General features: G+C 38.0%; 1 protein-coding gene across 3 annotated transcripts; it reads right to left on the bottom strand.

Annotated features, from left to right (window-relative positions):
* Window positions 1-348: 348 nt before the first annotated feature.
* LOC145492137 (uncharacterized) lies at window positions 349-15,746 on the bottom strand. 3 transcript variants are annotated; one of them, XM_081471470.1, is made up of 9 exons: window positions 15,644-15,746; window positions 15,509-15,562; window positions 6,194-6,752; window positions 4,918-5,012; window positions 4,276-4,435; window positions 3,619-3,682; window positions 3,070-3,326; window positions 2,119-2,290; window positions 349-1,985 (listed from the first exon to the last, which is right to left on the bottom strand). In XM_081471470.1, exons 3-9 carry the CDS (start codon window positions 6,746-6,748, stop codon window positions 1,846-1,848), a joined length of 1,443 nt encoding a protein of 480 aa, XP_081327596.1. In that variant the 5' UTR covers window positions 6,749-6,752; window positions 15,509-15,562; window positions 15,644-15,746; the 3' UTR covers window positions 349-1,845. The 3 variants fall into 3 exon arrangements, with proteins under 3 accessions (XP_081327596.1, XP_081327597.1, XP_081327598.1); XM_081471472.1 differs by having other exon boundaries at window positions 1,907-2,290; XM_081471471.1 differs by lacking the exons at window positions 15,509-15,562; window positions 15,644-15,746 and having other exon boundaries at window positions 6,194-11,263.
* Between the last annotated feature and the right edge of the window lie 155 nt (window positions 15,747-15,901).

Genomic DNA, 15,901 nt, shown 5'->3' on the forward strand with positions numbered 1-15,901 from the left:
TAAGTAATGGTCATTTCCTTAGCCGTGCCTGCAGGGAATCATGGTAGTTGTATTCGTCAAAACCAATATACAGTTCAAGATGATGAATAACGGCCATGATTCATAGACGGAATTAGCCACTATGGTTGTAATTTAAAATGTTGGCAGGCCATGCTAATTACTGCTTAAGTATTACTCAAGGTAGCTTAAAGGGACATTTTGGAAAGTATGAATAAATGTAAAAATTTGTAAAAGTCTTTCAAAAACTTACCATTTGCCATCGTTTCGGCCGTATACGGTATACACTATGTTGTCAAACACCACTTTCAAAGCAAACTGGACGGTCTCATTCAAGAGATGTAATTGTTTATTAAAGAACTTAAACCTGTTCTTAGCACTCAATCTAACTCTCTTCGTGCAAAACGTTTCACATAGAACAATGTGCTCCTGATTTTAATTCCACTCATAAATACTTTATCCCATTTGTCAAGATTTATTTATAATCTTATTTACAAATATCATCGCGACTGACATTTTGAACTTGACAATGCCCTCATGAGGACGGCAAAGCGGTTGTTCGTTATTTATTAATTCTAATTTTTTTTTTACTACAGTAGAGGAAAAAGTTGAATCAACCCGAATGACCATACATTTGTATCTTTACGAAGACTTATTTCCATACAAAAATTTACAAACTTCCTGCCCTTTTTTTGCTGGTTTTGTTAAATGATTACAACTCTGTTAAAATGGTTATTTACGCAGTTGCAATTTCCCGTCAGGAAACTTTCATTCCAACGTTTTTAGTTTAAAGATATCGAACTACTGACCAATAATATATCATGAAAAAGGTAGAAAGTAAAATGTAAACTCTACTGTAATTAAGGTACTAGGAAATAACCAGTGAGTTCCCTAAGAACTTTAACCCTAGAAAGGGAAGAAGGGGTAAGGGGAAGGGGAGAGAGCCACACGGGGTGGAGAAATCATCGGGTGGATTATATCAAAATTATATCAAGCAACAGAGACCACGACTTATCACATCAACAGGGAGCGTAAGAAAACGACGAACGGCAACATCGCTAAACAAAAGGGTTAATGTGCATGAACCACGACGGCTAATTTTTTTAAATTTTCATTTCGAATTTATCGATGTGCCCTAGATTCACTTTCGTGTTAGCTTTGACAGTGGTAAACGAAGTAAATGACTTTAGGGTACCGCGAGATTCGTAGGTAAAATATAAAATCATATTTTAATCGACGTTGTCCTCGGAATTGCCGTCGTGGTTTCTTAAGCTCCCAATAGAAGACACGGCGCGCCTTATCTTCGACGAACTTCGAAGTGTTTGGAAATGTGGGAAACATTGTCTGGATTGCTTAATATATCTTCTCATTGAAAACTCTGAGACGAAAACAGAGAAAATAAAAATCTAGTTAAACTCTCTCATGGTTATGAATCCTTTGTTTACAACTTGACGAGTTATTGATGATTTTGAGAACGGTTTTTCCCAAATCAAAGCAAGGAGAGGTTTCTAAGGGGAAATTCGATCGGTATTTTCCGATAATAATACCTGCATACGTTAATCATGCAATGGCTTAAAAGGCTTTTTGAGAGGGCAATGCTTATTGCGGGGAAGGGGATTTCATAGAAAGAAAATTGCTTTAAATGTTTTGGGGTGAGTCTATTTATATTATAAGAAATGCTCAATAAAATAGCGATATGAAACACAAACACGTTCTGCTGTCCCTAGGCGGACATGTCAAGTCTATGAACATATACTGAAGAGATATTAAAAGAAAAACAAGCCCTCCAACAACCGAATGAAACTTTCACGTCACCAAGTTTGAACTCTTACAACTCACTACCATAATTTAGTGATGGTATTTTAATCTTGACACTTGGAATTCCAGTTTGTCAAACTGTTCTTGCGTTTTTCGAAGAAGCCTTCTTGCAGCTTCAATATCGTCATGGATTGTATCTGGTATCATTCCTTCACTGACTGCTGCCGCATCTAACGAGTAAGATTGAAAAAGTTGTTTCTTAAAGACTTGAATCGGCCTCGGCCGCACATTTGGGAAGGGAGAGAAGGGAAGTCATTTTCCGGTGATTTGAATTGCACGTCACAATGTAAGTAAGATGCTCACCCAAAGTATTAGGTTGTTTGGCCCTTCCTCTCTTTCTGAAAAGGATGTTCCACAATGTTCCAACGAGGAGCAATCCAGCTAATACTCCGAGCGAAATGTACATGAACCTCTTTACGAAAGGAGACGACTCGTCAAACAGATTGACTTTCCTGGCAGGCATCTGCTGAGTAAGCTTAAAGGCAAAAGAAAACCAGAAAACCACAGCATATAAATCACAGAACTACCTAGATATCAATATCGTAATGAAAGGAGACTAAGAAACTTCGTGGATACTGCTGCTTATGGAACCGCTATCGATTAATGCAGAGATAAACGTGGCTTACTACAGTTTTGATGGATTATAACAGACCAACTCCTAACTCTTTTGAAAAATGTTCCAAGATGTTTTTACGTTCTCTACTTACTGTTTGCTTAAGTCTTCTACCATTCTTTATGAAACGTGAACAATTTAAACGTCAACAAATGGCCAAAATGAACGACCGAGTACCTAAGGAGAGATTGGGCACTAGTAGGTTAGGTAACGTTTTCCTCAAAATCTGCCCGTATGACCCCACCTAAAAATTTCAGGAAATAGAAATTGGCTTTGATTACACATTCATGCAAAGTAAAATAAAAACCTGTAAGGCAGATTTTTTCGCAAACTAAGAAAATATGAAATTTTGCCTATTTCAAAAATAGCCGAAAACCGTAGCGCGCTTTACTGAGTCTCGGAAAAACTGTAGTAAGCCACCTTAAGTGTAGAGTGCAACTTGTTTACTAAATACATATTTCTACCGTGGTTCTAAGGCGTGGCTTGAGTTTGAATCCCACAGTTTGTAAGTCAGTCGTTCTAAGGATGAGGCGTTAGCGCAATCAATTGCATCATGCGATTGCAAATCAGGGGAAAACAGAGGAAAGCTTTATAAAATGCCACCTAAGACCTAAGTTCAATTTTACAACTTGAATCGTTACCTTGTACGTGGCAGTTATGGTTTGAACCGAACTCCAAATACTTGCACGGTGAAAATTTAATAAACACTCTGCAAGCTCCTTTCTATTTTTGTTGAAGAGAATTCCAATGTCTCTTTGAAGCTCTAACGTTTTGACGGTGTACAGCGATTGCAATTGGTTTCTTGACTGGTAATAGGAAGCTGCATAGCGATCCAGTAACATCCCATCGACCTGTTTTGATTTGACAGCCTGAATCATGTCATCAATTCTCTGGAATACTAAATAAAGGGAAACATGGCTAGAGAGTGTTGAAACACACACCTGAAATCTCTCTGATGTCTGAAAAAAGCGGTACCTACAATGTATATGCTTGCTACTGACACTTATAATACAGCCACCGGATTATAACATCCTTTATAGAGAAACACTCGACTGCTTCTCGTTTTACCCCTAGCCTTCATTAGCGCTCTAACGTATCGCTTCCTGCGGAAGGGGTAACCCTTTTAAACAACAGAGCACAGTCGAGGCTTGTTTAATTGTTAATTACAATTGCTTGTACTCATACTTAACCTGTGGGTTCAGCATCTTCTTCAAGAGCATGCTGGTATTCTGTTCCATTTCCCAACACTGCAACCTAATGGGGATTCCAACAGGATTATTAGGCTACTCAGGCTTACGATATTAACGAAAATGAAATTAAGAAAAAAACATAGGAAGAAGAAGGAGAAGATTAAGAGGAAAAAAAGATACAGTCGTGCTATTAAGAGGAACGAGACAAGGAACAAAGGGAAGAATAACTTGTTTAAAGTATAAAAGAGCCAGCAACAAGCACAACAAGAAGACACGAGCGAAAGTAGTCAAAGTTATTCCATTTTACGCAAAATCAGCATTTTGTGAGCGATCTTTAACCGGTTCAAGTTAAACAGGAAACAGAGCTCGCTACAGCTCCATTGAACTCAAGGTCATTTTTGAATGTAGAAGATCATAATTGATAGGGTCAGATGGAAGGGAATAGGTATATCGAAGATACCCGTATAGAAACATGACGAAAGCCAGCATATCACGCAATGATTTTCTCCTTGCATTGTAATCTAAACTTCGGGGATCCGGGATGATCGATATCTGGCCGATTTGTCGCACACAACCGACTCTCAAGCTACGTTTTCGGACACACAGAGAAAGGTATAATTGAACAAAAACGGCGAGTTGGGATAAAATCAGACCCACCTTTACACCAACGAGGCTACTTGGTTCCAGTTGCAAGGAGAGAGCGGTCAGAGCAGAGGTGATGTTCGCCGTAAACATCGCCATGATGACAAGGCCTAACAGGATCCAGATAATGGAAAAAAGTCGAGCTATGACAGACTTTGGGCATTTGTCGCCATACCTGATGCATACGAAATCCGTTAATAATTTGTAGTACAAGATGGAGGAACACAAAAGCACAACAGCATCAACAGTACTATACGTGTACAGAGCTAGGTCTGTCTTTAAAACCAACTGCAGACTTAGAAATTCGTTGATGGTAGTAAATGATCTACGACTTGCTTCATACTTTTAGAAAGGAATGAAAGGAAGCTTACTTTTCTCGAAACGACAGTTTCATAAACCCGGCCATAGTCGATGAGTGTTCAGCAACATGATTCAATGATGATATGCTGCGCAATGCCAGACGCGGCAGGATTTTTAACGAATACAGGACCGACCATAGAACTGATGCCTGGGCACAAATGTTCTCAATAATGTTTACAGAAACACACCCTTAATGAACTGGTCTATAAACTTGAGGTAATAACACCTTCGTCATAGAACGTTTCTAAGGTGACTTGATTTAATGATAACAGTACGGTGAACAAAAGGTTGTCCTACCCTACTGTGGTCATAGAAATGAAGGACCACCAGAATCCATCCCAAGAACCTCTGATAAATGAACGAGGAAACTCTTCACTATTCCAGTGCGTGTCCTATGTATTCCAAAAATTAAAGATACAAATCAATAGTGGCATCTTCAAATGATTCTTTGAGTGCTTATCTGTTGACAACTAAGGCAATTTAATTTACTGTCGTGTGTTCATGCACAGAAAAAATTGAAGTACTGACCACCTGTTAAAGGTGATGACCCAAGTGGAAGGTTGATCGATTGGTTAAAGACCGGACTCACGGCGTAACACTGCGCGCACGTTTTTTCTTAAAGGCTGAATTGTTTTGTGTGTCTGCCCTGCAATTCTGGCGTGCAATGTTGCCTGCAAAATTGCAAGCTTTGAATCCCGTCCTACTTCCTCAATATTACGCGCAAGAATTACAGGGGTGGATGCACGTGTGAAAAATGTTGCACGAAATATTGCACGAAATTTTATCCCTTGTTGTGTCCAAGCCTTTTAAAAGGTTCTGAACCTTTAGTCCGGAAATCATGGGTTAAAGTCTAATATTCATCGGTAACTGAAGTTATTTCGTGGTAGTTACTAGTCCTACTCCACGCTTTTAAAGTGACCACCCTCGATCCTGCAAGTTAGGATTCTTAGTTGCTCATGTCCCATTTGCTGCACTTTATTCCTGAAAAGCTCCTCAGTCGATCGTCATTGTCACTCAAAGGGAAAGGATAGTCACAGATTAACCAAGCGAGCCAGCCAGTAAACATTAGAGAGTGAGTGAGAACAATTGTAAAATTGCATCTTTGGAGTCACCTCTCCAACCTTCTCGGCAAACCTGCAATCTTCCTCTATTCCTTATCAAAGTTTTCTCCAGAAATACATACAATTTGGATTTGGGTACTTCAAAGCACAAAATGAACTTACTAAAGTCTTCAGAAACCTTTGAAAATGATAAGAACATCTCTTCAATAAGGACTCCCATTCAATATACTGATACTTGGTATGTCCCCTCGGTGCCCGTATTAGAGAGCATCATTATTTATTCAGTTACTAAACTGCGAAATACTAGCATCAGCATGAAATCTCAATGGTAACTAAAATTACCGTCCTTGTGGACCATACAGACCTTTCCGCACAAACCATGTGTCTGACATGTAAGGAAATAGACAGCTACTTTGAAAGGGAACGTACAACCTACCTAATCATCGCATATAAATATAAAAGTACGCATGTGCATCTTCTAAGCGTCATGAAGCATTTCAAACAAAACTTACCAGCGCCCACATAATGACTCCAGCAATGGCGGTGAGAATGAGAGTAACTACAAACAGTGGCCAAGATTTCAGAACCGCGTCCAAGACAACGTTTATCCCTTTCGTCTCGTCCTCAGTTGTGATAAAATCGGTCCCAGGGTAATCGACGAGTTTTACAAAGGGGAATTCAATGTACCGTCGGTTTATGGGCTCGAATACTGGAGCAGCGAGATGAACCCTGTTTTGCGACAGCAGCTCAATCATTCGAAATTCGCTGTCAACGCGATTTGTTTTTGGGATGTATTTCCACCCGCTAGCATAACTGCAGTCATAAAACACAGACTGATAGAGCGCGTCTCGAATCAATCCATGGACGTCGTTGTCTAATGATTCATCGGAAGGTGATGTTGTGTATGGAGGCCTCTCGATCCAGGCCAGAAACAAATTTTTGTTTTCCTTGACTTCTTTTTCGTCGCCAGATGTGGACGAGTTACCATTCGCTAAAATAGCTCGAAACTGAGTAGTACCAAGTGCAATGACAATAACCGAAGCCACTGTAAACCACTTAGCTATCATCGTTCTAAAGAAGAAAACAAGTGTAAGTTTCTGTTTCACAGCGAATAATTAGACGAGCAACCAGGGTAAAACATATTAAAACTGGTTGCAAATTTAGGGTAGATGAATAAGCTTTCGACTGCCTACCTAGAGCCTTGGACGAATGATCAAAAAAGACATGAATGAATGAATATAAACAGCAAAAAGTATGGAAAATAAAGAATGAAAATGCATAATTAAAGTGTGACAACGAACGGGAATTTGAATAATGAAAAGAGACTAATTAAAGGAATGGCACACTGTCTTGGTAATGGTCTAGAATTATTGTCTGCCTCATTATAGTCATGGCAGTGTGCCATGACTCGAACGTTTTTCGCACACGATAATGGTATTTGTCAATAACTTAAGAGTCCCTGTCCATAAAAATGGAAAATAACTCGGCAAGGGTCGAAAATTCGATTTCGCTCATATTTTTATGGTAAATAGGCTAGGGCATGACAAAAACTACGGGATAGTTTTTTTGAAAAAATATCCTTTTATTTCAAAGAAATATGCAAATTACCAAATCCGTTAAAATCGTCATTTCACGCACCATTTTATTAAACAAGTTTGAGAGCCTCGCATGCAAAACCACATCATTCTTCCGTCTTTAAAACACTCAAATATTTTTGTGCAATGTTTAAATGTGTACTGGGTTGATTTTAGGGAATGTTGCGTTGTCTTTTTGGGTGCACAATAATTAAATTTTGAAGACATGTCATTAATTTTCACCCTGTGCGAAACCTTCAAATGAACCAAGCTTCTGGTGGTTGAATTGCAGAAGGATGGTCTACAGATTCCTGTAAAAATTTCTTTGGGCAAATGATTGTGAGCGACGCGAGAGCTTTTCAAAGTACGTCAAAAATGCAAATATTTGACCATCCGTCTTCAAATTTCAATTTACGGGTTAAACGTATATTTTAGCATGCGCCACATAACTTGACCTATGTTAAGCTGAAATAGACACAGAGCTGATAATTTCGAAATGTTCTAATCTCGTTTGCTGTAAAAGGCAGGTCCAAAGCCGATTTGATGTGTTTCTCTTACCATTCGTCGTACATAGAGCAGAAGTTTGCTTTTGTTTACATAACGTCCGATGCACATCGCCAACTGTCAACTTATTTAACGGTCGAATACCATGAATCTGTGACCCTCATTCGACACATATGATCACCACTGCATCTAAGTCAAAAACGGCTAAGTCATTCGTAGATAGTTGCTTGCTTTGCACTACACCAAAATATTACGTTTGATCATCATGGATTGATGGCTTGAATCCTTGCTTGCAGCGGTTCCTTTTTCGTCACGCAAATCTGTCATCCCATTTTTGGGGGTAGGGGTGGGACAATTTCTATCCTAATACGTAAGGCTCTGTAAGGCTTGGAATCACTGGGAGCACACAATCGTGTTGAGCAGGAAGAGATTAAATTAAGAAATGAAAAGAATGAATAATTTACCATTGCCCCTGTTGTTATCTTTTACTCGACCACTGCTACCTACATGCCCCTGCGTAATACTGTAACGCTAAACTCATACCTAGGTCTTTTCGCGCTATGCAATTATTTTTGGTTTACATGTAATACAGTGAGCTACCCTCGGGGAAATGGGTGGTGACCGCTTAATGGGGCTAGCCGCTTAAATAGAGGTTGGTGTACCTTGAATATTTAATTTTTCACTATCGGGCTATAAATTTCTTGGTGAACATGGAGTCTATTCAATACAATCATGATAGACGTATGTTTGAATTATCACTCGTCATGCACCTTCAACTTCAGACTCTTATCTGCCATCGCCCTTTCCAAAACAAAGTTCTTAAATTTTGGGTGGCCGCTTAATAGGGGTAAAGACAATAATGAGACCCTTATCGGAATGACCAAATGATGGCCGCGGAGGTAACCGGTCAATAGGTGTTTTATTTACAATATTTTACTGACGATCATTTTGGACTGTATTGACAACAGTCCTCTATTTTCTCTTACATACCAATGCCTCGCCACTAAGCAAACAAAATACGCCAAATAAAATGGCATGGCTAGGGCTATTTAGTCACGTAATTACTAATTAAATTTAGTCTGTTTTTCTCACGAATTAGACACGTTGTGATTTCCTATTTTTATTTCAGCTAGTTCTTGCTTCATTAATCTATAATTTTTTTATGGCGATTTTCTTAAAATTCTAGTGAGTACAGGCACTAGCTTTATCAACTGTTGTCTGAAACATCAGAACGTACAACAAACGTGATTTGGACCGAGTCCACGTACACTATAGAATACGATTATATAAATATACACATATATCATTATATATATGACAAAACAGATGAACAATGATTAAATTGCTTCACTTATCCTGAGAGTACTCTATACAAAATGGATCAAAATGTGCAGCATATGCCGTGACAGCATTGCGTGACTAACAATAACCGCTGTAAGATTGTGCTGCGCCGACACGCTTATCAGCAATGGTCAGCAATCGATCAAACGCAATATTTTGGCGCAGCGCAAAGCAAGCAACTATCTACAAATGACTCAGCCGTTTTAGACTTAGATGCAGTGATGTTCATATGCGCAGAAAGATGGTCACAGATTCATAGTATTCGACCAATAATAGGTTGACAGTAGGCGATGTACATCGGACGATAACCTTGTGTAAACAAAAACAAACATCTGCTTTATGTGCGACGAATGGTGAGAGGTCGACTAGAAACACGTCAAATCGGCTTTGGACCTGCCTTTCACAGCAAATAAGGTTAGAAAATTTCAAAATTATCAGCTCTGTGTCTATTTCAGCTTAACATAGGTCAAGTCATGTGGCGCATGCTAAAATATACGTCTAACCCGTAAATTGAAATTTGACGACGGATGGTCAAATACTTGCATTTTTGACGTACTTTGAAAAGCTCTCGCGTCGCTCACAATCATTTGCCCAAAGAAATTTTTACAGGAATCTGTAGACCATCCTTCTGCAACTCAACCACCAGAAGCTTGGTTCATTTGAAGGTTTCGCACAGGGTGAAAATTAATGACATGTCTTCAAAATTTAATTATTGTGCACCCAAAAAGACAACGCAACATTCCCTAAAATCAACCCAGTACACATTTAAACATTGCACAAAAATATTTGAGTGTTTTAAAGACGGAAGAATGATGTGGTTTTGCATGCGAGGCTCTCAAACTTGTCTAATAAAATGGTGCGTGAAATGACGATTTTAACGGAATTTGGTAATTTGCATATTTCTTTGAAATAAAAGGATATTTTTTCAAAAAAACTATCCCGTAGTTTTTGTCATGCCCTAGCCTATCTACCATAAGAATATGTGCGAAATCGAATTTTCGACGCTTGCCGCGGAATTAAGAATTTGTCTGATTTTTACGGGCAGGCACTCTCAAGCGTTGTCAAAGTCGATTTGATGGTCATGGTTTGAAACGTTAGGGCCTTTGTTGCAATGCTTGGCATTTCTGACATGTTCTTCTTTCCCGCAGTTGAGGCATCTGCTTGTTTCTCCAATAGGTCGTTTTTACTGCTACGCAGAAAAAAAAAAAAAAAAAAAATCGAAAACTGTGCGGTGGATAAAGTCAAGAAACTGCAGTGTTATTCGAGACTTCTCCAGGCAATATATCTCTGCGTTCTCCCAAACTTTAGATATTCGTCAAAAATTTAGAGAGCCCTATATGGAAACGCCATGTTGGTGGACCTCCTCCGTGCCGATACTTATCTTCTATTTGCATACATCTATTTTCCGATCACAATCGTGCTCACACAGTAGGCTTATAACGTGCTTGCTTTAAAGGTCATAAGAATTCAGCTTTGTGCCTGCCGACTGCAACTGAAAAATGACTTCATGAACCAACAATAAATCACTAACTTGCTTTGTCGTTCGGAGTGTTGAATGTTTGGGTTCCTTCCTGTGATAATAGTTCGATGGTCACGTTTTCAAAGCGATCTTCGCTGTTCCCGATTTTTTCGCCGAGAGTGTGAAGGCATTTACCAGTATTCCACATAAGGTAGCGCTGTTTTATTGACGGAAGACTGTTGCAACATAGTTAAGCCCGCAAACATCAAAGGAGCAAACAAAGATGCCAAGATTTATGTTGGAAGGTCCGCGACCGTGCATAATCTTTTGTTTTGCGCTCATACACTATGCATGAATTACACAACCAATACGTTCCTATTGGTTAGTTCCTCAGTACAGAGTAAACAACTATTATGTTTTGTGCACGGTCAAGGCCAAAAAGAAAACAAAAACATACAACAAAGAACTTTGTCGGGTTTCATAACCATTCCCCTCTATATATTGACTATGGTTGCAAGGAACATTTTGATTTCGAAGGTTGCGTAGCAGTGAAAGCAGTGGTAAAATGCAAAACCTAATCATACATTGCTATTTTAATCAATATACCGTTAAAGAACAAATATTGTATATTTTTGGAAAAAACTGTTGTTAGAAACTCTTGATGGAAAAACTCGGTGAACATTTACTTGGCATGTGCTTAGAATAAAGTTATCTCAAAGAGAACGTTTTCATGAAATTTCGTAGCTGTTGTTATTTTAACTGGAATGGTCATCTTTATTTAGGCTCAATGTATTGACCAAGGGAAAAGCTAAAATGTACTTTAGCTGACCATTTTTCTGGAATAATTTACTGTTATTGATGGTATGTTCTGTTCTTAATATAGAGTTATATTTTCTTCGATGTAAAAACACAGCAGACCTCCTACTTTAGTGAAGATTACAGATGTACAATTTTAGCTTATACTAAATATCTCTTAGTAACATTCCAAAAGAAAAAAAGGTGCTACTAGCGAAAAACCGTTTAGAAGTCGGTTTTATTCAAAAGAACTTTGTAACGCGTACGTTAAAGCCTATGTGAATTAATTTTTGTTATGGAAACTACTGATTACTTAAATATTAAAATATGGAAAAGGCATAACCAGTTGGGCCGCCTTTCTTCTTCCATAAGTAAACCTGAGTTGTTATTTGATAACGATTGCATAACAATCTTTATTTGAGTGTTTCTAAACATTGCTGCAACGTATATTTTAATTCAACTCTGTTAAGACCATTCTTGTAATTTTTATATTGCTCTTGTTGTTTAATTTTGGCCAGACTCTCTTGGAATCATAAAGAAAATGTGAAATGAAAAAGATTTCGACACTGGTATTCGGTCGAAGAAAATTATGGTAATGCTTCTCGTGCGCAAGCGTAGTGCTGCTATGCGTGGGCTGCGCGCGCAACTCCTCACCTAATAAAGAAGAAGCTTTAAAAAGAAGAAGACGTTGTCGTCTATTTGTGAAAGATGGCTTTTCCCCCAACGTCCCTTTCTTTTACAATGCTAATACTCGAATGCGCTCTTTAATCTACGGTTGCTACTAGTTTAAATAACCACTGGCTCCAGCTTCACTTTTTGGAGATTCCTTTTAGTTTAATACTTTCGACAAATAAACCTAATTAGCGGTATCTTAGATCCACTCTCTCCTTCTAGACATTTCTTGCCCGCGGAGCAAGCAATAATAAAGAATTATTGAAACATCAGTAATTAAGAGAACCGTGCCAAACATAAAAATAATTGTTTAAAAAGCGTGCTATTCCTTGTCATCTTCTCGCAGCTTTAATCGATGAATCTAAAAAGCAATGACTGAATAGCATGCCGTCGGCATATTTTGTCTGAGTCAAGAACTCTATATAAAATTCCCCGAATACGTCTAAACAGAAAGACGTTTTACTTTGACATTTTGAAGCACCTAGCTCGACAATAGATGACGTTCGGCGTTCACAGAGAGAATATATCCAGCCATCTTGACCTCACGCTTGGTAGATAACCCATGTACATAGAATAGAGGGAGATTGGAATATGAACACTTGCGCAAATTATCATGGAGTTGATCGTCTTTGGTAGCAGAGAAAACATAATTGCTATCTCGCTATCTCCAGAGATGTAAAATAACAAACAGTTCAAAGATCACGAAACGAGGACCCAAGCAATTCTTGGTTGGCATATTTACCTGAAAAATAGAATGTTTGCATTTCCAATCCTGGACTTCTTGTCGCAAATCTCGACAACACTAAATGCACACTCCAAAAAACACCTGTTTTTGCCGTATGACTCTTACAAAATTTATCTCGCTTATTGAAACCGGTTTTGAGACCTCCTAAGGGGCCAATATTGGCCATCCTAATATGTCTGGTTGCTCCCATGGGGAGAACACGCGAATTCTATAAACAGCTAGGCCAGCAGTTCCTTAAAATCATTTTTCAGTTGCTAAATGTATCTTTTTTTGAGAAAAGAAGCGATGTCGACTATAGATAACCTCTTTGAATGTTTACGAACGGCAGTCGTGTTTTGGACAGGTTCAGACCCTGCTTGGTACAGACTAGCATAAAATTATATCAAATATTATCAAGGGCAAAAGACATAGCTAGCACACCTCCATCTCCCCCACTTCCCCCCGTCAGGGTAAAGAAAACCTTAAGCGCACTAGATTGGGGGCTAAAGCTAAAAGACGAAAAGATAAATTAAAAGCTCCGTCCTGAGAAAATACCTGAAATTAATGAGGGTAAAAGCAAAGGCTCTGCGCTACGCATTTGTGGCTTTCGACCTGTAATTGAAGAGGTAAATGACTCTGAATAGAGGCCGGAAATTTGGCATATTTTCCTATTGCTGTTTGTTAAATTTTTCGATTCAGTTTTCGATGATAAACTCACATTCGAAGTTTATACTCTGACGGGTGCATTTGAATTTCGTATTCATAAATTGTAAACCCACAGTGGGCCTCCTTGTTAAAGGCAAATATTATTTGACCACTTCCTAAAATGTAAACGACCGATGTAATCTTCACTTATCAATGAGTTACAATGTCGTAATTATTGCGCCTGTTTCCAAAACCAAAACATGTCATAAAACTATCACTTTGGAAAGTTTTTCTAAAAAATACCTTCTTACTGCTACTGGAACTGCCCGGTAAAATACTGTCGTTTGAATCAGTTAGTTAACACGCAAAGGTTAACTCTTTCTTGATGGTCTGATATATATTCAACAAACTGATTACAGTAATATAATGAATTTCCTTGAATGATAAGGATCTTATTCCATACCACTAGCCGTCACATTTTAGTCGCTAGGTTTCGCAAAAATGTCTCACGTTGGGAAATATGCCACGGAAATGGAATTAATTAAAAGGCTTTCAGTCGGTTTTTTATTCAAATGGTATAAAGTTAACAAAAATAATACCTTAGTTCCGTTACCTTGGTAACCGTGCACCTGTCGTTATGTGGATTGTGATGATTGCTTGAATTAAGCTTTTTCAAATAAATGTGTAAAGGATAAAACAGAAACGGGACTTCCAAAGAATTACGAAATTTCAGTGAAACTCCTTCAATCGCTAATAAAGATGCAATCTTATCGACGTTTTTCTGCTGTCATGGAGTTCTAACCTATCAAATATTTTATGTGAGGGGATGAGAGATTTTTCAAATTTGAGACAGATATCAGTTGTTGATTCTGTTGAATTTGTGTTAAATACAGTTCTGCGATCTTATGATGGACCAAATACTCATGCCTCAAGTTGCATAACCTATCCTAGGAATGGCCCTCGAGATAAGCTCCAGGATCGTTCACAGTTTTCCCTATCTTTATTAAAAAAGTATTTCAAAAAGGCTTTTAATTCATAATCCCATGATTCATAATAAATTTTTTTTTCAGGGTATTTTTTAGCAAAATGTTTATTTAATGAATTTAGTTTCTTGATTGTCACTTTTTCTTGTTTTCTTGTCACTTAACGTATTTTGCAAACCTTATGCGCATAATTGTCGATCTACTTATAACGCAAAAACTGACCCATACATTTACTTGACAATCACATCCGACGAAGTCGACACGTCATTTATTAATTTCGCTAATTTTTGTGTTGAAAATATTCCCTCAAGAATTACTTATTCGATTTCAGGGTACTGTCAATTTAGTTTCGAAGTGAATATAGTCAAGCGATAATGGATTACATGGACTAAGCGCTATTTTGCCTGCAGCGATTGGAGAAAATTCATATAAATGCAAAATAACTGAATAACACCTGTTTACAGCTTCAGGTGACTGACTCTAGATCTCGTTTGACTTGTTTTTAAGACATGTCCAAACAAAAGCGACATGAAATGCCCCAGATTAGGAAAAATATTTACTCAGTACAAAATGTTTTCGTAAGGCCCGAAAGTTGCAACTTGTTCGTAAGAAATTGGTAAAACAGTCTCCATCAAATTTTGAAAACGAAATGGAGTAACAAGCTCTGACCTCAGGCAGATAAGAGTAATAAAAAAGTAATAAAGCAATGATTAGGAGAGGGCGTAGCGTATTTGCTCGGCTCCCTTGTATCTAGACACTTTCTAATCGTAACTTGTTATATAATAACTTCGGTTACCAGAATTTTTTTCTTAGACAAACATAGCTAAAAGGACTAGATATACGCTAATAAAAGAGATCAGAGCTTGAAGATAAAACAAAAATATTTTCACTCTATCAAATGCTTGTTTTTCTCAAATAAACATTCAAAGTCGTGAAAATCGTCGCATGGTAATAAGTAGGAAATAAAAAATACACACATTTGTGCAGTCAAAGTTTGTCTACTGATAGATAAGAGTTGACGACTTTAGGGTAGTTAAATTATGTCTCAAAGAGAGGACTCGAATGTGGTACTCTCTCGTTTCAAACTTTCTTACTTGAATTACAAAATTATGAACTACATATATCCATACCCTCTTGGCAGCTGACTTAAAACGCCTTGGTTGGTGCTTGCATCTTATCAAGACCTAGAATTAAAATGGAGGTATTATAAAACTAATTAAGTAGCATAATAATTCGTAAAAGAAACTTGAACAAAATTACTGTACTTCTGTATTGTAGATTCTAGTCGCAGGCTGTTCATCATCGGCAAATGAAACACATTCATATCCGATTAAATGCGGGTTATATATAATCGTCGTAAAAGCGAAAGAAAGCGACACTCTCTAGATATCATCACTTTTCACCTGTCATTTATTCCCCTTGTTTGAACGTCGGGTACGTATTAATTAACATTTTTTGAAAGAGAATCACAAAATTTTCATAATTTTCTCGGCGCAGCACACGTCAGCACAAAGCAATCCATA

This window comes from Orbicella franksi, chromosome 7, assembly GCF_964199315.1.
Source record: "Orbicella franksi chromosome 7, jaOrbFran1.1, whole genome shotgun sequence".
Lineage (NCBI taxonomy): Eukaryota > Metazoa > Cnidaria > Anthozoa > Scleractinia > Merulinidae > Orbicella > Orbicella franksi.